The sequence below is a fragment of the Dermacentor albipictus genome, chromosome 2, assembly GCF_038994185.2.
Source record: "Dermacentor albipictus isolate Rhodes 1998 colony chromosome 2, USDA_Dalb.pri_finalv2, whole genome shotgun sequence".
Classification (NCBI taxonomy): Eukaryota; Metazoa; Arthropoda; class Arachnida; order Ixodida; family Ixodidae; genus Dermacentor; species Dermacentor albipictus.
In genome coordinates this window covers 176,076,606-176,100,998 of record NC_091822.1, presented here as the reverse complement: position 1 = coordinate 176,100,998, position 24,393 = coordinate 176,076,606, and the positions used below count along the sequence as shown (strand labels likewise).

General features: G+C 45.4%; 1 protein-coding gene across 2 annotated transcripts in view; it reads right to left on the bottom strand.

Moving 5' to 3' along the window:
• Nucleotides 1-8,144: 8,144 nt before the first annotated feature.
• LOC139056321 (structural maintenance of chromosomes protein 2-like) overlaps nt 8,145-24,393 on the bottom strand; it is an 84,312-nt gene continuing 68,063 nt past the window's right edge. For both annotated transcript variants that reach the window (XM_070534479.1, XM_070534478.1), the window contains exons 18-22: nt 21,258-21,458; nt 19,846-19,971; nt 16,069-16,220; nt 9,593-9,740; nt 8,145-8,444 (exon numbers count right to left, since the gene is read on the bottom strand). In XM_070534479.1, coding sequence (XP_070390580.1) covers nt 8,322-8,444; nt 9,593-9,740; nt 16,069-16,220; nt 19,846-19,971; nt 21,258-21,458 — 750 coding nt within the window. In that variant the 3' untranslated portion in view covers nt 8,145-8,321. The remainder of the gene's footprint in view (nt 8,445-9,592; nt 9,741-16,068; nt 16,221-19,845; nt 19,972-21,257; nt 21,459-24,393) is intronic.

Sequence of the window (24,393 nt, the reverse complement as noted above, 5' to 3'; positions counted from 1 at the left end):
CTGGAAGATGTAATATGCATGAATGGAAACATTTTATGAAGATTTTACTTTGAGAATGCATTATTTGTGTAGTCATATCCACGTTTTAGACGAAGAGTTACAACACCAGCCAACACAAGCCTCGCAGACACATACACTGTCATTCCCATGACAGCACCGCGCCCCTTAGGAAGCTCCCATAGACGGTGGCATCAGATTTCCCTCTAGGTATTATAGTGAGAAACTTTATGGTCCAAACAACTACAGCAATATGCAAATTTGCACAAATGCAGCTATCCTGGTGTGCATGCATCTGGAATAAATTGCACTCCTGCTGGAATGATTCAGTGCAACGCAGGAATGCTGGCGTGCTATGCTAACATATTGCCTGTTATGCTAAAGCCTTATGTTAACCCAATGGTACAGCCGTATTACAAAACATTAAATTGCATTATAATCATAATATATATTTTTCTGAGTCATCACAGTATGCTCCCCTTCTTTCATTACATTCATACGAACACGGTATACTAGTATCTAGTTTGGGAATCCCTGATCTAGTCTGTAGGTTGTATTGTCCGTATTTTGCGTCCATTGTGAAGTATCAAACAGTGTGCGATTCGCATTGCATTTGTAGTGAAGTCCATCCAGTGAATAGTCTTTCGCGTTCTGTCCGTGCCAAAAAGAAAAGGAAAAACATTTTGACTTATCTATAGCAATGTTGAGCTGTTCTCTTCTGCTGAACGTCTGCATCAGGAGATGCCTTTTGGCGTGAAAATTTCCAAGTGAAACCTTTTTTTTAGACAAGTTTCACAGCGAAATGGGCAACGGCACGTTCTGTGCCCACGTTTTATTTCCGTGCTGTTTCCCTACCACAGCGACATCACCCAAGCTGGCTCTTGTGTGCGCTGTTCTGTAGGGTAATTTGAAGCTTGAAGTCTATAACTTTGCATGTGCTTGTTTAACGTTTACATTTTGGCCCTTGCCAGGTAATGTTTCGTCACTCTGATAGACTACATTAAGGTGGATTCACATGACCGACTGACTGAAAAGCCGAGTTCTTCATGACCGACTTCTTAAACATCAGTAAAGTTCCTCAGTTGCTACACAATGCTGTCATAAACGTCTGAGCATAATGTGTAATAGTATTTCTTTGCGAGCAACAACAAGCTTATTTTTCTATAAACGATTGCCTGCTCTTTCCTTCCACTTTCTTAAAATCCCTGCTATTCTTTGTGTACTCTAGTTGCTTGGACCATTATCACGATGGCTAGTGGTTATCTTATCTTAAGATGTCACCTAGCCATAACATTGGAGAAACTTCCAATACTGAAAGGCACGTCTTGTGCTGAGCGATAACCTTTAACATTTCTTAGCCAGTGAAAGATGGTCACAGGAAAAGGTACTTAAATGCGCGTGGCAATGTTTTGGTGGACAGTCTACCAATTTTTCACGATGCCTAAGTCACGAATTTGTCTGCAAGCTCAATCTGCCATGTGAATCCACATGTTGAAATGCCTCTTTCATTATATAACCAGGTGCCAAAAACCAAAAACACTGTCTTTATTTGTATTCTTTTCTTTTTCTCACATTTGTCAATATTGTTCCAGGAGTGACAGGTGTGACTTAAATTGGCATGAGTTGTGCCATTTGATTTGAACAGTTTCATCTTTAGGTCATGCCCACAGTCATCAGCAGTCGTAAAGATTTTTTAAACTTGAGCCAGTTGTGAATTATTTGTATTCAGATCACTGAATGAATAATATGCAACAGAATATTTAGTACAACAAATGAACCCATTTAGCCTGGAACCATGGAACTTGTCGCACAGACAAGAAAGGCTGCCGAGTAAAATTTTTTCTTTGCAAATGTGAAATAATGTACAAAAAAAACTGGAAACAAACACTTTGGTCCATCTCAAGCTATCCTGACAGCATTCTGTGTTGGGAATACTGTAAGGAGTACTTGCCACTTTCTTTGACTAAAAAGAAATTCCAAAACTGAGGATGCGCTTTTTCTTGCATGCAGCACTGGTGCAAACAAAACCCAACTGTCCCACCAAAGCTCTGATCAAGAGGTAAACTGAAAGGGGGAAAAATGATTTTAAAGAAAGAAAGAATCGCCTTGTGGTTTTAAAAAATGAAAAAAAGAAAGAAGGAAGCTTTATGCATCTATAAAGTAGATGCCAACTTTTCTTAATGCTTCCTCCACCATGTGGATTTCTGGAGAACTTGTTGGCCACAAGGTACAGTCTGCTTACGGAACACGGAATCTCGGAAAATGTTAATTTTCGAGCAGCCTGTAACACTATCCAGTAAAACCGTACATTGCAATGTTGTTTGCATATACTAGTAAAGATTGGAATGTGAATACAAGGCTACATTGTGAGGCTGCATATATATTCAGCTCTTTCTGAGATCACGTGGTCCATAAATTTTTTTGTCTACTGCAAAGTCTATCACAGTGCTATCAAGGCCATTGCATGCATGTGACTGGAACTTTCACTGGATGATAGAAACTTGTGCTGCGGCAAAGACCTGGAGAATAGAATGAACACTGGAACTCATGGCGTGGCTCTGAAACTTTTGGCAAACACTGTGCATAAGGAAAGAATGCACACTTTGGGAGGAGCTGTATGCTAGAGTCGGCTACTGGGAACCTGGTGGAGTCATTGGCTCTTGTGTGACTCGGGGTTACCACCCTTGAATGTCTTGGCGAAGAGTGTACATTAAAAAAAGAAAAGCATTTTGTTCGGGAAAACCAGCCCCTGAGGAACTGGCGAATCTGGGACGGCGGACACTGACAAGCAACATGTTGTCTTTTTGGTCACAATGACTTTTTCAGCTACTTTGATATTGCCAATTTCGTCTGCTATAGGAACTTCTCGAAGCAGCTACTCATCTTGTGTTCATCATCGGAAGGCTTCCAAGTGGGCCAAGACCAGCAAGCTAAACTTTTTCGCTAACAGAATGTTTTCTAAAACAATGCGTAACACTCGAAATCGTAGAACTAGCCAAAATTGCGTGTATGGGAATTCCGGACTGTCTGCCTTGAAGGAACTCTGCACTGCGATCTGTTACAAAAGTGAAAAGATAAATGAAACTCTGGGCTTTTACGTGCCAAAACCACAATACGAGTATGAGCATACCATAGTGGAGGAATCCAGATTAATTTTGACCACCACCTAAATGTAAGCATGCGAGCATTTTTTTCATTTCACTTTCATAAATATGCTGGCATTCCAGCCAGCAACGAGCCTGCGACCTTGAGCTCAATAGCATAATACCACTGCCACTGGGCTGCTGCTGTGGGTTACAAAAGTGAAGGCAGACTAATGGTGGACGATAGTCGCTCATTAAGGAACAATGATTGATCTGCATTTGTCATGCGAGGTCAGTTTTCTGCACATTTTTGCCATCGCATGATGCAGCACCTTTTGTGGGTTGAGGTAGTGTTTGCCTATTAAGCAGTGCTGAAACTGCATACTAATATCAAGACATGCGAGCAGCTCTCAAATGCACCAGCATGTCTACCCAAGTTGCAGACAAGTGGTCTCAAAAGGACACTTGCTCTTCCGCATGGCATGACGCGGCTGTCTTTAAAAGATTCAGCGCAAAATTCCTTCCTTCATCTAGCATCGTCCAATAAACGAAGGATTTGAAATAAAGGGCAAGTGCACGAGCACTCCTCGTTTCATTCAATTTGCAAGCAAATCGCCAGTTTAACACCAAACCAAAGCCTCCCACATTCTTCAATGCCTGTACAGTTGCTCTGGGAGCCAATGGCTCACTGCTGCAGCGCCAGCTTCCCAGACAATTTGTTTGTGCAGGTACTTACGCCTATGCATTACTCGGCAGAAATCTGTGCATTGGTAGTTCCTGTGCATTGGTGTTTTGCCTTATTTAGAGCTGAAAGGGATACAATCTTAGTAACAAGTCAACAGCATAATGCACGTTCCCTCTCCTATTAGCACTGCGTGTAGATAGCTGCACTGTCGCCTTGATTATGCGCCAGCATGCACACAGCGATGGCGAGTATTGTGCGTCCAAAGCCATAGGCACACATTTCTGTTAGGATGTATAAGAACTAGGGGTGTGCTGATACCAAGTAGTAGATTTTGAATCGAATATCGAACCAAATCAAGAAATAAAAAGGCAAATATCGAATTGAATATTGAAAATCAGAAATTTTTCAAAAAATTTAATGCTTACAGGTTTAGGCAAAGAAATATGGTGCTTTGAAGTATTCTACCTAGCGTAACAAGAATACAAGCTATCAGTAACTTAGGTACATGGAAATAAAGATGTACATTATAGTCTACTCTTTTTTTAAAGGGAACTCCAAATTAAAGCATTGATTACAGGCCTCTTCTAGTTTATGCAAGTCTGGAAAATATTTTTTTTATGGATGGAATATCAGATGAATGGAATAAAAGCCCTTTTCCCTCTCAAGCTAAACAGTTACTTATGTTTTACTGAATACCAATGAGGTTTGCATTCTAATAGTGGACCTTAATGTAATCTTTGGTTGCACAGAATGCTTCGTTTTCCAGTTCTCCTCTGAAATGCAGAAGTGCTTTCTTATCTTCACGGCAGGTGGAATCTTGCAAGGCCAATCTGTGCAGACTGCGCATCGTCTAACTCGACCACCACTCCCCGCATACCTATCGTTGGCGCTGTGTGGGTCAACCGCGATAGTTGCTAATAGCAAAGAGCAGGTGCCGTTTTATGGTCAGGTTTGGTGTGATTTTCCGCCTGTCAAAGATGCTGAAATAGGTAAGGTCACGGCAAAATTTTATGAGCAACTTTGTTGCCATCCTGAAACCTCACTTTCGTTTGCGAGGTTTGTCTCCTTTCCAAGCGTCGCGCGACTGCTGCGAATAGATCTGCATCAAATTGGCACCAAACCCTAACTTTACTTGCCGACGAGCGAAAAAGCAGCACCTAGGCAGTGTGGATGGAACAAAAATGCGCCGCTGGCCCATGTGGTAACAAGCCGCGAATACCCAAAATCGTGCATATGGGTTAGACTGATGGCTATTGAAGTGGTGTTGAGTAGGTCACCACGTATCCAACACGATCGGCGTGCCTTCTGGCAGATAATCAGTCCGATCTTCACGCATGCTTTCAAACATGTCAAAACATGCACTGCTTTTCTTGCTGTTCCCTTCGTCTGCATCAAATTATCATTTCAATCGATCCTGTCAAACTAGACAAGCCTTGTACCGACAGAGGTGGCCCCCACCGTCGCAGTGCCTTTCCACAAATTGCGCCGTTTGAGCGTTGTGTGTGATCTCCGTATTGGGCTGTCAGATAGAAACACTTGCAGAAACAAAGTCCGTGACCGTGTAAGCCAAGCCCATCCATGGTGTGCTCATTTGCATGGCATCGACCACAGTGTAAAATCGAACACTATATTTTCTATTCATAAATTGAATTATTTGAACGGTCTCTATTCAATTCAGTGTCATTTGAGTATTCGCACACACCTAATGAGCATGCTTGAACAATCTCATTCATGAATACTGCTCCATAAAGCAGTATTTCCATTGCCTCTTTACTGGTTGTTCTGCTTGAAAATAATTGTTCACGAGTTATTCTAGCTATCTTGCGCATCGTGCAAGCATCAACCTGTCACATTGGGAAATGTCTGTATAGTTGTGGTACTTGTTTTGTTCTTGCCCCAGCACCCAGTTGTAACACTCGATAGACCAGATGGGTACTTCTAAGTCCTCAGCATAAGTAGCAGATTAGAAATGAGTAACTTGCTAACTACGCACAGTGCTGCACTCGTAAGTACCGTGCGCGGTACCTTCGTGGCCTGGTGTGCACAAAAAGATGGAGCAGATGATCTCTTATTCTGCCTGTACATTTCAGCACATTCATGCAATTTTATCATTTGAGTAAACATACCCGAGGGACAGCCGGCATGTGCTCTTTCAGTAATCAGTGTTGCAAGAAGTTTCCCAGTAAAAAAAAAATTGTAAGTAGTCTCAACAGCATTGAAAATTTGCAAGCGTGCCCACAGATCACTTGGGAAACTGCCTCTCCATGCTTCATCCCATGAAGCCATGTTGGAAAGCTGTGATAGCGTGGCCTCGCACCCCCAGGAGTTATCTACAGCAGACACTATTTAAACAGAACCTCAAGAGACCAGGGAAATTGGTTCTGTTTAACAGGAGTTCCATTCACTGAGAAACATTGCAGACAGCAGTGCATGAATACAAAACCAACCAACCATAAGGATGGCGTTCTGTTTAAGCAGCAGTTCCGTTTAAGCGATTTCCGTTTATCGAGATTCCACTGTAATTGTGACTCCTCAGTAATCACGGATGGAAGCAAAAAAGTAACGCTTTTTTTCACATTCAAGATGAACAGCGCCTCTCACCTTGGATCACCTTGGAGTAGAGACGTGCAAATATTCGATTTCGAATCGGTAGTGTACGATTGAATGATTCTATTCACAAATGTTGGTACCTTCGTTGAATGATTCGGCTGTATTCAGTACCTTGATGTGCGCAGCAATACCGTGGCATGCAATCTATTGGTACAAGGTTCAGTCAGACCGATCGAAACTATTAACGTTACACAAACAGAGGGAACAACAAAAGCAGCGCATGTGGACATCACGAAAGCATGTGTGAAGATAGGGACGATTAGCCACCGGAAGGCATGCGGATCGTATCGAATACACGAGTTCAGTGCAGATTCGCACAGTCAGGAGCTTTCTACCCATATGCAAGCAAACAGACAAACTTAGTACGCATGCTCGCGGTATAGTCGACCATGGACCCAAACGCCACTTCAACCACCGTCAATCTAACCCACACAACCGATCAATAAGATGTCACTCATGCGAACATATTAGCAACAAGCTTCCCGCGACAGGTTGCAGCCCATTATCACATCAGCTGGAGGCGAATTTTCATCACAGCCGCACTATTGGCCACCCTGTCTAGCCCGTTAGGCCTAATCAGAGCTGCGCCATGGGTCTCGGCGACTAAAGTTATGGTTACCGAATCAACGCAGATCAATTCACAGTGGTCGCATGACCCCCAGAAAGCCAACAAACCAGCCTTGCCACCGAAAGCGAGTGCATGGGATGACCGTTGCATGTTCACAGCCGCCACCTAGAGAAATATCGTATGGTGGCCCTCATTCCAAACGCCGTTCGTAGGCACACAACGGTCTGTTTTCATAGCTCCGAGCCGATTCGTCACAAGACTGGCTCTGGATTTATGTGGCAGGCTCGAAAATATGTGACAGTGTGCTGATGCCTGAGCAGAGGCAAACTTGGATGGGCAAACCTGCCGTGGGCCCCTCAATTTGAAAACTCTTTACCGTCAATGCCGATGACGGCACGAAGTGGGGCCGAGTGACATGATGCGCATTCACCGCTTTTCACTGTTGCACAGATGAGCCTTAATGAGCTGATGATAATCCACAGAAACCACCTACCATAAAAATGGAAAAACCTGGCTCCTGTTTTTTGGAAGAAAACTGGAAAGCTTTCTATGCAATAGAAGGTTGCCATTAAGCACAGTATGGCCCACTATTAAACTAAGAACCCCCCCCCATTGGTATTTAGGATAACTCTACTATTTCATCAGCTTCAGAGGGAAACTAGCACTTAATTCCCTTTGACAGACATTCTATAGATAAAAAAAAGTTTTCCAGACCTTCACATACAATAACGATATAACCAGCATGTAAGTACACACGGAACACAATACAAACTTCATAATAAGGGCTGCATTGTTATCAGTGCTGACACACTAATTTGGTCTTCCCTTTAATAATAGTAAAGCATACTACACATCTCAATGGATAGGTACTTAAGGTCCCACTAGCAAGATTCTTGGTAAGTAACATCATTAGCCTCCTGAGGATGTGCAGCACTGTTTCTGGCACAAATTTTGCAAGCATCAAGGCTTGTTTTAAATTCTCTGATATTCAATATTTGATTCGATAATCAGCTTTCTTTTCTTGATTCGATATTTGTATAGAAATCTATTTGGTATTCACATAGCCCTAGTAATAAGCAGTTATTCTACAGTTTGTTTTTCTCTCAGCACCAAAATGTGTATCTGTGCGGGAAAATATATTTAGGAACTGGAAAGGCACGACACCTTTGCTTCTAAGCCAATGGAAAAAAATGAAGGACAATTATAAAAAAGCGAAAAAATGTTTATTTAGCAGAACGAATCGAGTGCCACAAAAATAAAAGCTTAATAAGTGGCCCAATAAGAATCATTTCTTAAGCGATGTTAAAAGTGATGAATAATATACAAGGTATCGGAAGATGAAAACCATGTAAACCGAGTGGCCCTTGCGAGTCCTAGGTCACTTATTGCCTTCAACGCTCTGCGTAGTGCGGGACACGGTGGACATGCCGTTGACGAACTTTGTTCGGAAGAGGACGTTGGCGTTGTTGAACATGCCCTCCTTCAGAGAGACGACGACAAACTGCAATGGTCAATGAACGTTGAGAGTAAGTGACACACTGTACAAGACAAACTGTCCCACTCACAAGTGGATATTGTGCTTGTTGCTTTTGAGTCACTTGTAAAATACTGCAGTCACATCTTTTCTTTGGGGGCTTGTCGACTTTTGAATGTCTGAGCACACACAATCAGTCAATGTCAGGTCCATCTTTGCATTTATAAGCCCTTTCTTGTGGCCAAATTTAGAGCTGCACTGGGCTGCATTCATTTAGACAAATACTCCATCGAAGCTAGAAATCCAACACAGTTTTCTGGTTCGGCACAGTAGAACACCGACAGTGCTTCCAACTAATACTGTAAGCATTGAGGCATAATTACTGCAGCACAAGTGAATACGATGTGCGGGAATCTAAAAATTCAATGCAGCCTTGACACCAGGAAAACATAGATGTTGCTGCTGCAGAGACAGCATCTCTGCTGAAGTCATTGGAATTCTGCCGTCCTCAGGAAGGGATGGCATGAACAGGGTGCGAGGAACATACACACAACTCCACTCAATTCGGGAGCATAAGTGGAAAAGACACGCTTCCACTGGCTCATTCTTGCTCAAACTTTATGCTGAGGAGGCATTCAGTGGTGCATACAGCTTTATACGAAGTGAGATTCTGTCCTGTTTTGAACTAACTTGCCTAGAGGGATGTCTCACCAATCTAAATATCTTCCTGCAGCGCTGTGATTTGTGTACGCATTGAAATGCCTTACAAAAACATCCAGTGCAGAGAAAAGCAGGATCCGACGACACTAGTCAGAGAAATCAATGACAGTGACCCTAATTGCGACACATTTTATGCAGATTTGGGCACCACAGATCAATGGCTCTTACTAGAGTTTGTCAAATGTCCACAAATTGCAGTGCACTGACATTATCTAGGCCTCTGTTCTGCACTCTTGGGAGCTCCTGTCTGCCGGAGCAGTGCGTGTAAATAATAATTCAAGAATTTGTGGTTCACATTCAGACACTTCTAAATGTTAACTTAGAAGTAGGAAGTTTCATAAGACTCCTTAAAGAACTAATTTACAGAAGGATATCTCCTGTTTCCTTTGTCGTTTCATGGAACAGAACGCAGACTTCTTAATTTCAAGGTGCATTTCTCAAAATGCTTTACTCACTTGTGACTGCTTGAAGTGGGTACGCAGCATCTGGCCAATGTTTTGTGTGTGTGAGAGGTCAAGCGCAGCGTCCACTTCGTCCAGGATGTAGATTGGTGCTGGCTTGAACAGCAGCAACGACAGGATCAAAGAGAGTGCCACCAGTGACCTGTTTCATTAAACAGGAGAAAGAAGAATTCCACACTTAATTATACAGTCTAAAAAAAGAGACTAGGGGCATATAATAGGCTTGAGTGAATATTCAATATTTTTATTACGAGATCGAACAATGCATTTAGCACTTGAGTAAGGCGTGCACCACCACTTCGAGGCATAAAGATTTGAAGAAAAGAAAGTTTCGAGAAGTGCCAAGCACATGTCCACATACTGGCTGGTTAATTTCTGCAAACTACTACATGTCACTGGAGCCGTTTTGCTGACGATGACATCATCACCACCGTATCGTGCAGCATCATGCAGCATAGATCCAGCGGGCTTCAACCGTATCACCTGTGCTGCAGCATATTGCTTGGCTGCTTCATGGTTTCAGGCAAGCTCCATTGGCAAAGATAGGCAAGTACTCAATCACTTATACTGCGATCTTCAAGCTCCAGGTGACCGCATTGCCACCAAGAGTTTCAAGGCGATGGGAATCTCGAACAGTATGGGTGGCACGGAGGACAAGCAGTTTTAGGAGGACGCCAATGAGGCAAATTCGTCAAACGACAGAGGCGCTGGAAGCAACAAGACGACTGAATAAATATGTTTACAGTCAGCCACCAGTGGTTGGGTTTTTCTGCATAGCAATTTGAGCCCAGATCATGACTACCTTGTGTTGGGGCTGCAGCTTGCAAAAAAATCTGAAAATATTTGGGCCTTATGCAAGTAAATGCAGTACTATGCTATTCGATATTCGCTTCAACTATAATTACAGTATGCAGAATTTCCTAAGTATCTGAAATAAATTAAAGAAATCTGAAAACACGTACACTCGATAGTTTCAGTGGGCAAGTCGCATCGCATAGCAAAGAGACGGCAAAGATGAATACAGTTAAACCTCGATATAACGAACTTCAATATAACAAAATTCTCACTATAACCAAGTATTTAACTTTTCATAACCTCCTGTCCCTAGAACACCATGTATTTAGAACCTCAATATAACAAAGTGTGTTTGTACACGATTTAAATACTATAAATACTTAAATGAAATTTAAATACTATAATGAAATTTCGCTTGCGCTGCAAAGGAATGCAGAGACAATAAATGGAAACTTCTGCGGACCCAGATAGTCAAATGATTGAATTACAAGCAGCTGCTTGCAAACGCACCTCTCAAATCACGCACAGCGTGACGAGCCACCACTGAAGTGGAGTCGCAACATGTTCCATATAAAGTCCAGGTCCAATAAGATCTTATCATGGCCCGCGCACTTTGTGCTTTAGATGCGAATGCAAGTGTGTGAGGGTGAGACAAGAAAGATGGTGGCTTCACGAGTGCTGCCTTCCAATGTGAGCAAAGGGAAAGAGGGGGAAGGGGAGCTCACTCGTGGTAATGCAATCAAGCGCGCGAGGGGCGATGGAGGGTAAGTTGGTGCTTCTAAATTCCTGGCGCGCGTCTCAGCAGTGGCTGTAAGCGCAGCTGAGTGCATACGCAGCCGTGCACCCTGCTTTTGAGGTAATGTGTCACGTGTGCAAAGAGTGGGCATGCTGAGACGGCATGGCATCACGTAAGCTGTCTTCTCATCATGTAACGTTCCCTGTGGAGGTTGCGTAATCTCGAGTTTCGGTGACTCGAAGCGAGGGGTAGACGAAGTATTCGCTCACCGCTGTCGGCGCTTTTCAAGATAGCGCCATCCCAGTGCGGGCGACGCTATCAGCCACGGGGGCAGAGTGCATGCGAAAGCGTGGCTGGCTTCGCTTAATTCGTACCGCTGATGTGGAGATCTCATTGACGTGGCATGAAACCGTATCGTTCGTCGCCGACATCGAATTCATCAAATAAATTGTTTTCTCATTCAAATTTGCTTTTTTCGATCGCCCAATAATTCGGAAAATTCTGCAGCCCCTTCCCTTGCAAGAAAAATCAGTCAGCAACTGTACTTATTCGCATAAAAGATAAAATTTCAATACAACAACATTTCAATATAACAATGCAAGTTGCCAATTTTACCTACTTCATTAAATTGAGGTTTAACTGTAATTTGTTTACAGCCACTGGTCAATCTTTTGGATCTGCTTGAATATTCTCGCACTTTTGCAGCACTGCCATGATCAATGAACTTGTTAACAAGTGTGTATTGTCAACCAAAGTTTTGGAGGCCATGTGGTGCCTTGCTCGATTTTTCAACCATGGTCTGCGTGCAGCAATTCGGAAAAAATGGCAGCTCTCAAACATAATGGCACCAATGAATTCCTTCATACTCTCACTTTCGTTATCGAAATGGTGTTCCAGCTTTGCAAAAGCCATAAGGCTGCTGCAAATAATTGTGTTGAGCCTGCACCAAACTGTACGTTTGATTGCCGACACTCGATGAACCAGTGCTGGTTAGGCCTAACAGCCAAGCCAGTGTGTGGCTGCAACGAAAATCTGATGCTGGCCGGCATGACAGAAGGTGGCAAACCACAAGTTTTCTAATCATCGAGTGGCTCACCGGTGATCGGGCTTGAGATCATGCACTTCAGTGAAGGACGTTGATGCAACATTCAGGCTTACGGGTGACCAGCAAACAATTACAGCCATCGTGCCGACCACGTTTATCTGCGCATTTACTGTACGGAATGGGTTAGGCTCCATGTAGGCAGAAAATACTAAGCTGAAATTGTGCAACCCAGCTCATACTGTTGGTGTCACACAGTCAAGGTTGCACTTTGTGGCATCGGGATAACATGCAATGACGTACATTTGCCATCCTGATGGGCAAACACTAGACATTCCCACAGTCTCGCCCATCACCTACCCTATTTACTCGCATAATGATAGCACTTTTATGTAAAAGAAAATTGGCGCAAATTCAGGGGTGTGATCATTACGCGGGTTAAATATAGCACGTATAGAAACATATTCCTTTTTCATCCCACATTTACTGCGGGATGACAACGGGTCAACAAGCAGGCGGCTGCTGCCGTCAGTGCGGGACACGAAAACAAAAATGGCGGCCGGCGGAGCAAGCCGAACACGATTATTTTTCTTTTTGTGAGTACATTATGCGCATTGAAACAGTTTTTCCTGTATCGGTAATGAATAATATCGTTAATATCAGCAAGTTTGCGACAATAATGTAGCCATGTACACTTTGAGGGGACAGAAACAGAGATGGGCACGCTTAGATGCCAGTGACATAGAAACACATGGCGGGCATGCTGCGAAAACTGCGGCATTTGTCTTCACTGCTATCCTAATACGGCACGTTTCCGCTAAGGGTGGGTGAATATCTTAGCTGCGTTACAAGCATCGGCGTGTAAATAGGGTACACTTCGAACATATCAGAGTAAACATGGCCACTATCGTTGCCGCTCACAATTTGTTGCGCGCCCACGAGTGCAGACGAGAAGAATCGAAAGGCACCCTTTATGTTGTTGTTGTTGTTGACCAAAACCATTACGAAGCCTACAAATAATAAAGCCGATGCAAGTTTTTTTTTTTTTTTTCATGGAAGTGCAGAAGTGATAAAAGGAATGAAATGGGGCATCTGCTTGACTATGTTGGGTGCGTGCAGACCGCTTGGTTTGTCTTGAAGAGTCGCTCGCGTAGCATTTGACAGATGGTAAGCACAATCATCATTAGCTAGACTTGGCACACGACATATCACTGTGACAAGTTCAGGGTGCGATCATCACACGGGAAAGAAAAGAAAATCAAATGCTGACGACCAAATTCAGGGGTGCGATCATTATGCGAGTAAATACGGCAATTTTAGCTAGGCTGAACTCCAACAATAAGCAAAAGTCTGCAAACAGTTTTTTGTACTGTTGGCGTTTCTGCGTTAACATATCTGAGTACCGTATTACCCAATATTTACCTAATATTCAATGTTAGTGCCTCAGTGCAGTGCCGTGAATATTTTCATATGTCCACTGTCCTAGCTAAATTCTAGTGCTTGCGCATCGCATGCCGTGTTGAATGTAATGTATGTTTGCCCGCACCAAAAATTTACGTAATAAATTTCACAGTAAAGTCAGGGTGCGGGTTATAAGCGAATTTCACCTTGAAATGTGGCTTCACGGCAGCGTAGTGCATGATGCCGTGAAGCCACACTTCAAGGCTAGGTTCTCCACTATTCAAAGTTTACTTATCTCATAGGGAGCCCCACACTCTCCCCACCCCCGCAAGATGAAGTGGCTTTCTCCTTTCCATCATGGTCACCCATTCTCCTTCTCTTTATGGGTTGCCATTTTACATTTAGTACTCTGCGAACAGTGCACACGGCACCGGCAAACTTACGCGTCACCCACACTCGCAGTGCTCCCTTGGTCCGTGCAAAGCACTTCACGATATGGTGGAGAGGTGAATCACTATTGAGATTTTCGGCTCGGTTGCATTTGATCCATTGGAATGGATTTCAACTCCTGCAGTTAACATGAACATTGAGGTACTTTCTGCGCCTTTGAAAGAAGTCATGAAATCTGCATACTGTTTGACAAACTCATATTACCGTAGCAGTCCAAAGTGTTAGTTCCAGTTGTCTGGAAAAACTGCGCTCAGATGAATTACAATGCGTGTTTACACGTGTAAATCACTCTCCACTTTATCACCCCTACTACTTGGAATAACCAACAGCAATACTCCTATGTGTTCCCTTGCTATGAAGGCTAACCCCCCAAATTTTAAAACTTTCACTTACCCTACTTTACACACCAGTTTACTCTCCCCCTCCCCTATCAAAGGTGGGGGAGCGAATATGCACAGAAACTCTGCTAAGAAAAGCAGTTGCTGTCCTTGCAAAGACAAATGCCTTTGCAGAAACGTTGGCTCCGATGACACTTGTTCGACCACTGCTGGTCGCCTCAAACCTCCATCTCCCTCTGACCTTCTGGACACCAAAGGACACCAAAGTGCTTCTCATACAGTTAGTGCTGTGACAAATCACAAAGTGGCAAACCAGCTCTGCAAAAGCCTGCAATAGGTTTCCTTTGTAGACTTTCACTACAATCATGTGGATGACATCTATCCCTTTCACAAACCTTCCTCCACCTTGTGGGCTTTCACAGAGCTGGTCCATCATATTCCGTGTCCCTGTGCATCGAATGGTCAATTGATGCAGCCTTGATCTCCTGTCTGCCAGCCTCCTGGTTAGTTTAGACAACAGAACGACTGCCCCGGCAAGGCGTTAGTCCTGGGTTCGATCCCTGGACCAGGAAAAAGTTTTCTTAAACTGCAAAGCTTTCCTTCTCAGAAACCTGTAGGGGTTTTCTTTGTAGCCTTATGCTACAATTGTGTGGATGGCAATTGTCCCTTTCATGCTTTGGAAATACAGTAGAACCTCGTTGACACGATACCATTAGGTACGATTTCTCGGCGCCAACGATCGCGATGAAGAACACAAGAAATAAGCCAACAAAGTTATGTTTCTTTTCCCTCATTTTATATGTTGCTGGAAAACACGCTGTTTCGGCACCAGCATTCAGTGCATCGCCAAAGTGCAATCATATATTACGTTTTCCGGCAGCTAGATCCCATGTGAACAGAAAAAAGAAAAAGTGCATGGCATGTGCAATTGAGAGCAGTAAGTGACCGCCATGGCAGCTTCGCCGCAGTACTCGCCCAACTGTGTCACGCGAAAATATTGGCACACACTGTGTTCTTGTTCCGGTAATGGGTCGTTGCACGTCGCTTTCACAGCTCTGTGAAAAATAAGCATCTTTACCTATGTGTCACAAAGTGTGTGTGGCGGGTTGTCGTTGGAAGCCTACCACACGCTTTTAATAGGCGATGACCCAAACGCACTGCCATTTCCTGCTGCAGGTGGTGTAAAGTGAAAGCTAAAGTGTTATCTTTCACTCTAGTGGCATCTCTGGAGTGACTCACCAGCTCAATTTCGTTTCGGTTTCCCGTCGCAGTCTCAAAGCACTACACAATAGAAAAACTACGTGTGTCTAGGGCCGTTAGGGCCTCACCTGCTCAACGCGTCAGAGTTTTGTGCCACAATTTTCACCGAATGACTACATCTAAATTTCCTGCTAAAACACCCCACCCGAAGAAGCTGCTGACCCAGGCCAAATTCAAGAAGCGCAAACGTAAGCTTGCCAAAGCCATAAGAATAATTTGCATTCCTGGCTGCTTGGGCCCCGCAAGCTCCACGCGCGTCGCCACTTCGTGCTGCAATGATTCATGCAACACTTTGCATTACGAAGATGTGAACTACAGTTGAGCCTGCCAAATTCTCACTAGAGTTAGGATCGTACAGTGTCTCGGTTAGTATGTTTTTTTCTCGCTTTTCTTTCCTGCAACATATATGCAGGGTTCTCCTGTATAAGGCACAAAGAGGTCATCTCACCTCTGTCCTCCGCTGAGCTCCTGGAGAGATTCTTTCCACACGCCACCAAAGGCCACTTTGACCTCGAGACCCTGAAGTGCATCCATGCCTTCTGGAGGCACTAGCTTGGCGTCTGCGCCGGGAAGCAACGTTGAGAAGATAGAGCCAAAGTCCTGCACACAAACACGTACAAGTACACAATCACTAAGTTTAGTTTACAGGCAAGCCACACATCTGTGAAAACAAAAGGAGCAACACAAAGCAAGCAGCACTTGATGTAAGTGAAGTCAAACAAAAAGGATAAAGACAAGGACAAGCTGAAACTGGACAACACAGGCTATGTGAACACCCATACTGTCCAGTATTATGGCTATTCTGAGTCCTAATTATTGCTCGGTTTTAACTGCTTCAAATGCCTAGCCCAATGTATGCTGAACTGAAGGGCATAAATTAGGGTACAAGCAAAAGGAGCATGTGCAAGCACCAAACACCTTTCTACTCTTCTATCTGTTACTTTTAGTAGCAGTAATTTAATCCGAGTCTGAGCGCTTGATACAAAATTGCTGCATTATCTCGTCGTACAATCCCATACCATGGCTCCATTTTACCCCATGCTTGTATCAAGTGGAACTGCTTTCCCAACTTTATCATATTTATTGAAGATACATCATGCATCACAGGCTTATTGATGTCAGTAACTCACAGAGGTCATGCAATTATGTTGGTTGCAAAGCAACTGGTCACAAACAGTCGCTTTGGTCAAAAATGGACTATTTTAGGTCAGTTGCTTGCTGCCTGATTTTTTAGTCGCTTGACTGCAATTACAAAACTCCAGAACCAACCAGCAATGCAGGAGCAAGATACGTGCTTACACTGACACCTATTTCATGTGGCGATGGCATTGCTTACAGAAGTGAAAGGCATTAAGTGCAAGATGCTTCGACATGGCAATTGACAGGTCGTGCTAACCAGTGTGAACGTTGGTCACCTCGAGTTGCTTCTGGTCGCCAGTTACAGTCGGCTGCATGACCTCTGTCAATCTCTGGTGTGAATGCACCCTAAAACTATCATTTGCAATCGTGCCACCCAGTAACCTCACATTCATTGTTTAATGCTTTTTAACAGCGGGGCTGTTTTAAGTCGAGCCTTTGCTGTCCAGCATCCAGTGTCACGCAGAGGGGGGGGGGGGGCAAGTTAATGGCACAAACCCACTATGGGGTATAGGCCATAGGAGGGGGGGGACAGGGGTATAAGAGCAGGTGTTTTGAGAAGTGCGCGCACTTTCGCCCCATGGATTCCGTTCAGCGCACGCAGCCCAGAAGTCGTGGCTGCCCAGAGGTCACAACTGCCCAGACGTCACGACTGCCCAGAAGTCACAACTGCCCAGAGGTTACGACTGCCCAAAGGTCACGACTGCCCAAAGGTCACGACTGCCCAGAGGTCACGACTGCTCAAAAGTCACGACTGCTCAAAAGTCACGACTGCCCACACGTCACGACTGCCCAGAGGTCACGAATGCCCAGACGTCACGACTGCCCAGATGTCACGACTGCCCAGGCATCACGACTGCCCAGACATCACAACTCCCCAGGCATCGCAACTGCCCAGGCGTCACAACTGCCCAGACGTCGCGCAAATCCTGAGCTTCGAGAGCGAGAAGCGCAAGCAAAGCACCAGCAGAGGGATGCCGGTACTGCCGAGGATCAAGAATGGGAAGCGCAAGCCAAGTGCCGGTGGAGGCAAGCCAACCCCCACTTTCAAGAGAAGGCAAACCAAACCAAGCGCCAGCAGAGGCAAGCTAGCCCCCGACTCTGAGGAGAGGAGGCCGACCAGAGACGACACAGAGCGATTCCTCTCACGGAGGGTGCCGAGGGACGGTTCAAGAGAGAATACCTCGACCGTGAGTGCGGCCACAGCTGCAGGGTCTGTGACCTCACGCAACTGAAGAGTGTGCGCAATCGGGACCGAAGCTCGAATCTAGCAAAACGACATCAACGAGACAAAAGACTCATGAAAATTGTGCTCAACATGAATTCAACTTCAGAAACCACCAGCTTAGCTTGCTGTTTTGACAGCATTCACTGCATGAAACTGGCTTTACCTTTTTTGTTCCATCTACCACTGTGAACAACAGCTGAACACAGAAAAGCTCACACACAAGATGGAACACCTTTCAGACTAAAGATATTTTTATTGTTATATTAAGTTGGGCAGTTTTGCTCAAAGGCCACTGAAAGCGATAGCAAAGTTTACGGTCTCACTAAACCTTCGGATGGCATTCTAAATACACAAGCAAGTGACAGGTTCATGCAACGAAGCCTGCAATGCAACTTCTAAAGCATAGCATAAACAGCGGCCTGGCAGCTCCTAGGCATCTCAAAACACATGACGAGAAGTGCTGCCAGTGGCATCACAGGCATGATGCCTCGGTGGTGCGCAGGATGAGACCGAATCTCCCTCAGAACATTGACACTATAGCCAGAATTTCACTGCAGAGCTTTACTGTTCGTTTTACAGCACAGAACTGCACAGCAGAAACTCTTGGTGGGTTTGTGTGCGCAACACTTGTGCCAACAGTAGAAGGCGTAACACTGTCCTGGCTCCCCTGTAGAGTACACTGCGCAGAATGCTCAGACTGACCAAATGCACTGCGCGTCTGTCACGTCTCCGAACCTTTCTAACACTTCACCCAGAAGCTGCACATCGACCGTGACTGAACAGTGATGATGATGGCGATAGCAAAAATGTGCCTTCAGCATATAAATTATTGCTGTTGGAATCCTTACATGTCACCTTCTATTCAAATAAATAGGGCACATTTAAAGTCGTGGCATGCTGGCCAAAGTATGTGAGATCACCATGGAGCTTACATCGTCACCAATGACAAATACAGTTAAAGCTCGTTAATTCGAACCGCATGGGGAAGCCGCTTCAGTTCGAATTAACGAAAGTTCGAACTAACGAAAGTGAAGGAGAGCAACAGTACACTGCGATTTGGAAGCAGTAGGGAATGTCAGAAATTTGGCGTGTGCCACGGGCACACGCCATCTTCAAGTCGAAGCTCTGGGTCCGACTGTACCACACCACCGATGTCCACAAAAACGAACGTTAGCCGAGGCTTAACACCATCACAACGAATCGCGACGGCCGATACCTCCTAAGCTGAAAACAGAGGTACACAACCGATGAAGACTGCCGAGACGAAGACGCCGAACAAGTGATGGTGGCGAAGGCCCTGATTCGTTGGTTCTTGATTGCAAGCGCAGCTGCGACGTACTTGATTCGCTGTGTTTTGGCGCTTGCCGCGCCATCTCCGCACAACATTAGCAGCTGTACAAGATTTGCAAAGCCTCCGAGATTCGCAACGGGCAAGAAGTCTCGGAGGTTACGTAGAACGGAGAGGTGGCAGCCGCTGCCGCCTTCTGGCTGACCCCGCGTCGGTTAGATCTTTTTTTTCCGATTTTGCCTTCTCTCGCCGTTCTCTCCGTTTAGGAGGCAATACAGCCTTGTGTGTAGGCCGTAGGCGCGTTTCTCTGGCCGTGTGCCAGGCGAGCGTAGTTCGAATTATCCGTGAGGGAACCTTCTCGCGTTCGAATTAACGAACTTTTTTATACATAGACTTCTGTGGAGCTTGGCCGGACCAAATCGTACAGTTCGAATTATCCATAAATTCGAATTATTGAAGTTTGAATTAACGAGCGTTCACTGTACAGCGCTGTTAAAGAACTGTGCTATGCCTGTCAAATTGGTCTACATATGCGTCACTCGTCCAACTCTCCAGAGGAACTGAAGGCGCACCTTGTCAACCTTCTTCCAGGCTTCCTTGAGGGCCATGTTCTTTTTCTCGTCCAGCTCCCGGATGACATCAATGATCTTGGCCCTGTCGTGGATTACAGTCCGTTTCTTGTTCAGCAGGTCTTGGTACTGGAATGAAGCAAGAGACAAGACCATGTCCCTGAAATTCCTTTCTTACCCCAATAGTGCAATGCAAAGTTCTCCCACCATCAAACAGTGACTCTGACTCGGATGATGTGCTTTGTGTTCCAGACCCTTCCACATGCGGATCTTACTCAAGCCTTTGCAGTCCTTACATCAGAGTACAACGAAACTTAAAACTGGCTGAAATACAGTCGGCCTTGGTTGCACGTAAGCGGAAGTGCATGCAGCCATGCATCGACCACTTGTTCCATGCACAGGGACCTTAAAACATAAAGTGATCTTTTTTGGATACATTCGTTTTTTATGCGAAGCATATTACGAGAGCTCAACCCAGCTCCTCAGGCGCGGCGGTGTCGCCTTGAAACCACGTGACACTGTGACGTCACGACAGAAAAGAAACGGGGCTCCAATTAGCGCCGTCGCTCGCGGCGTCGCCCCCCGCATCGGACGCGGTGAGCGTCGAGCAACGCAGCGTTCGGCGCGACAACGAAATGTGCGCCTGAGCAAGCGCCGCACGCCTGAGCCGACGCCGACGACACCGGCTTTTCTGCGACACGAGCTCCTTAACGCTGTCGCGTTAAAATAAAGGCTAGTATGCTTCGCATCCTGGGCTTAACCTTAGCTAAGCCACAGCCATTTTTTTTTACATTCGATAGTTTGTACTTATTTACATCTCCTGTGGAGTCTGAATTATTGGTAGTCGACTGCATATACTTTCTATTTTCTTTACAGACAGGTAGCAAAAACCTTTGAAGTGCCACAAACACATCCTAATCGCCGGCGCTGTATTTTTTTTATGGAAGCTGTTTCTGTCTGCAACGTCTTTCTTAATATGGTCCAACACCGTTGGCAATGAAGTACATGGTCGAGCTAACGTGCTCCAGCTATACAATACAGATTGCTGAAAATGATGTCACAAGATCAGACGCCAACGAGTATGCACTTTGCTTATGGCCAATAGCATAAAAATCTGTCCTCAGTCTTGCATTATCTATCATGATGGAGAAATGACCACAGTTGTGTATTTTGCCGCTCTGGGCCTGAAAGTTAGGAAGGACACCGCGGCCAACAATGGCTGCAAGGGTGACGACGTGCAGGGGAGGAAGAAGATGTCACTACTTAGCAAAGAAAGCAAGCATATCCAAGGACTTTAGCCATGGTGAGAGTGTGCATACGTGTGGGGAGGTCGTTCAACTGACCGTGCCCATCAGAGATGCCAAAAGCTTGGTGACCGAGTCGTCACAGCAACCAGACAAGGGCACGTCTCTCACCTTTTCCTCGGCCCTCAGCAGCATGTTCTGGGCGCGCGAGTTGACATTCTGGCCTAGCTTCTCCTTGGTCTCGGACAGCTTGCTGATGCGCCGGCCGGCATCGGTCGGGTTGTTGGCCTCGAAGTCGTACTCAGTGTTGCTCTTGCCAAAGTAGGGCCGCTCCGAAGGAATCCACTCGTAGTGGTGGACCATGTCCTCCAGCTGCACACAATTGCACCCACTGACCACAAAGCTTTAAGCAAAATTATAGCGCCTAGAATATATTGATTATAGTGTGTTGAGCACAGGCGTCACGGTGGCACCAAGAGTAATGCCTTTCGCTGGAGGTCGCATGGTGTGCTGCAATACAGAACTGCGCACGTCTCCCTCTCGCTGTGCGCTTCGAAATGATGTGCTCTGTGCAGAGCATAGCTTTGTTTCTCTTTTTTTTTTCACATAACGTCAGCACACTAGCAAACTATCACACATTTTGTTGCCATGGCACCGTGGACAGCGTTGCCAGACAGCGTTGCTAGTAGGGATTGTGCTGAACATGCGGCCTCCAGGCATCACTGGCGGCGCCACCATCTCCCGTTAACCAGGCCCAGCACTCAGCACACTAGTCTGCATATTTATTTATTTATTTAATACATACTGCGGACACGAAGTCCATGCAGGGTGAATAATACAATATTAGGTCACAAGAATTAAAGCAATGTCAATACAACAAAATGCGGAAACAATACGACAATAATGCTGATACAAAAGGTAAACAATCGTGATACAAGTTTTATAAAGGCAAGTCATTCCAGTCATTAATGGTGCGTGCAGAGAAAGAGTACTTAATTAGGTTGGTTCGGGCAAAATATGGGGTTAGTGCGTTTTAATGATGTTGGCGAGTAGGTCGTGATCGTGCTCTAGAAACTAGAGCACGATCTCGCCCAGCAATTAATCAGCCCCTATTGGATTGATGGAAATGAGAATGACACAACGGATACAAAGTCGTTTTACAGTACATGGGCAACTAGGATCAAACATTGTCAGGCCTGGAATGTTTGTGGGCCTGGAAGTGTTGTGCAACAGATAAGTGAAGTTGCTTATCGTAATAGGGTTGGTAGCGATAGCTGTGAATGCGACGACCCGGGAGGAAATTTGCTGGTATGTACGGGAATAAGAAATTTCGTGTACACCAGCGTTTTCACGTGAGACAGGTGAGAAAGTACTGCAGAGAAGTTGCCGTGGCGGGTGGCTACTATTCTCGATCACGCATGCCTTACGCCTCTTCTTTTTTACACTGGATCTAGGGGCTGGAAAACGTATCATACGATCGCAGATTGGCTATCTACTGGACGTTGGTGCCAAAAGAGTGTTTTCTGGAACTGTATGAACTGATAAAAAATAAGCGTACAGTAATACCTCGTTAATTCATACTTAAGGGGACGAAAAAAAATTTTGCTGGTCCGGATTAAGGTACATCCACACTAGCGACAAAAACGCGCGCGGCGAGCGGTGCTATCGCGCGCGGCAAGATTCACAAAAAGCAGCAGCAACGCGCGGCAAACGCGCGAATGGGTGCGAGACCCATTTTTCGCGGCAGACGCAAAACGACCACCAATAAGAAGCGAGCCGCTTTACAAGCCGCGCTGTTGTGGCGCCACTTGTCGCATAAGCAAAGAATCATAATCTATGGGCTCCGAGACTGAACAGTGACACGCGCGCCGTAAAATCTCAGAGGCCATTTCCAGTCAAGGGGGCTGTTTTTGTTAAGCCTTACCACACCGCCACTGAGACGTCGACGAAGAATTCGCCTTGCAATGCAGGCGTTTTTTGGAAACCTTTCGCGGATATGCGTGGCTCTATGATAAAACGAGTGTCGGACAAGGAGCTGCGCGCCAACCGCTGGCACATTATGGACAGCAGTTTGGCATGATAGGTGAGTAATTGGTGAAGGCAGGGAAGCAGAGTGTGCGCCTGGCCCTCAGTGTCCCTGTACCGCACCCAAAACTTTCTCGTCCGCTTTCTGGCACGTCGGCGTCACACAAGTAAAGAACAAATAAGTATTATAGTGTTCACAGTCACCAGTAGCTCCTCGTCCGTATCCGACATGCCTGAGCATGGCCGGCAGTGGCGCAAAAAAACACAGACACTCCCGATGGAACACGAAATGGGCAGAACGGAGAGCGCGTTGTCACGAGAAGTATCGAATGGAACGAGACAACGCGGGACTCCACAGGCCGTTGCCGCGTGCCGCAAAACGCAACTGTGGACTTGCCCGCGCGCGTCTGCCGCGCAGGCGCTTGCCGTGTGCGGCGTGTCGCGCGCGTTTTTGTCGCTAGTGTGGCCGTACCTTTAACCGAATGTCACATGATCGAGAATATCAAGGATACAATAAACGAATGCTTCCTACATCACACGCTTTTATTTACTGAATGAATTGGCAAATCCTGCTTCTATTTCGCACAAAAGCAATGCGCAAGTGGCAATCCTCATCATTTCGTGACTGATTAGTGTTCGCAGCGGCGAAGGCCTCGCGACTTCCTCCACAGCACGGCCGCAGAGTGTGTCTTTATCCAAGATACGCTATTCGCTACCACTCACACATCCCGATTATTTTTTCGCCAGGTCGCTACCCGTCCTGATGTAGATGGTGCTCTTCATCGTCGACAGCTTTACACTGAGTAAAATCAAGACTACTGTTTGCCACAGCGGCTGCGGACGAAACCGCGGCCGCTGTTGACACGATCACGGATGGCAGCCTTGTGGTTCTGAAGGCCATTTAAGAACTTTTTAAGATTTTGCACTAACAACCGCTTTATTCATACTGCCTTGTTCTTGCACAACAAGATCGGGTTTTATGGTCTCGATTGTTCACTGCAGCACTAGGCAATGTTGCTTGCCTAGTTTGTCAAAAAAGAAAAAAGATGCGAATTTGCTTTTTTCTGTGCCCCTTCAAATCACAACACTCGGAGAATAATGCAAGCTGATCTTGAAAGCCATGCTTTGCTCTGCTGCAGGTACCGGAAAGTGACCCTCCATTTTTATAAACTAGTATACATGGTGAGACTCTCAGACGAAGGCAATCTTGTTTTTCTTTTTCTCAACAAACCAGGCAGGCAGCAGTACCAAATATTATATTCTGTGATCTGGACTATAAGAT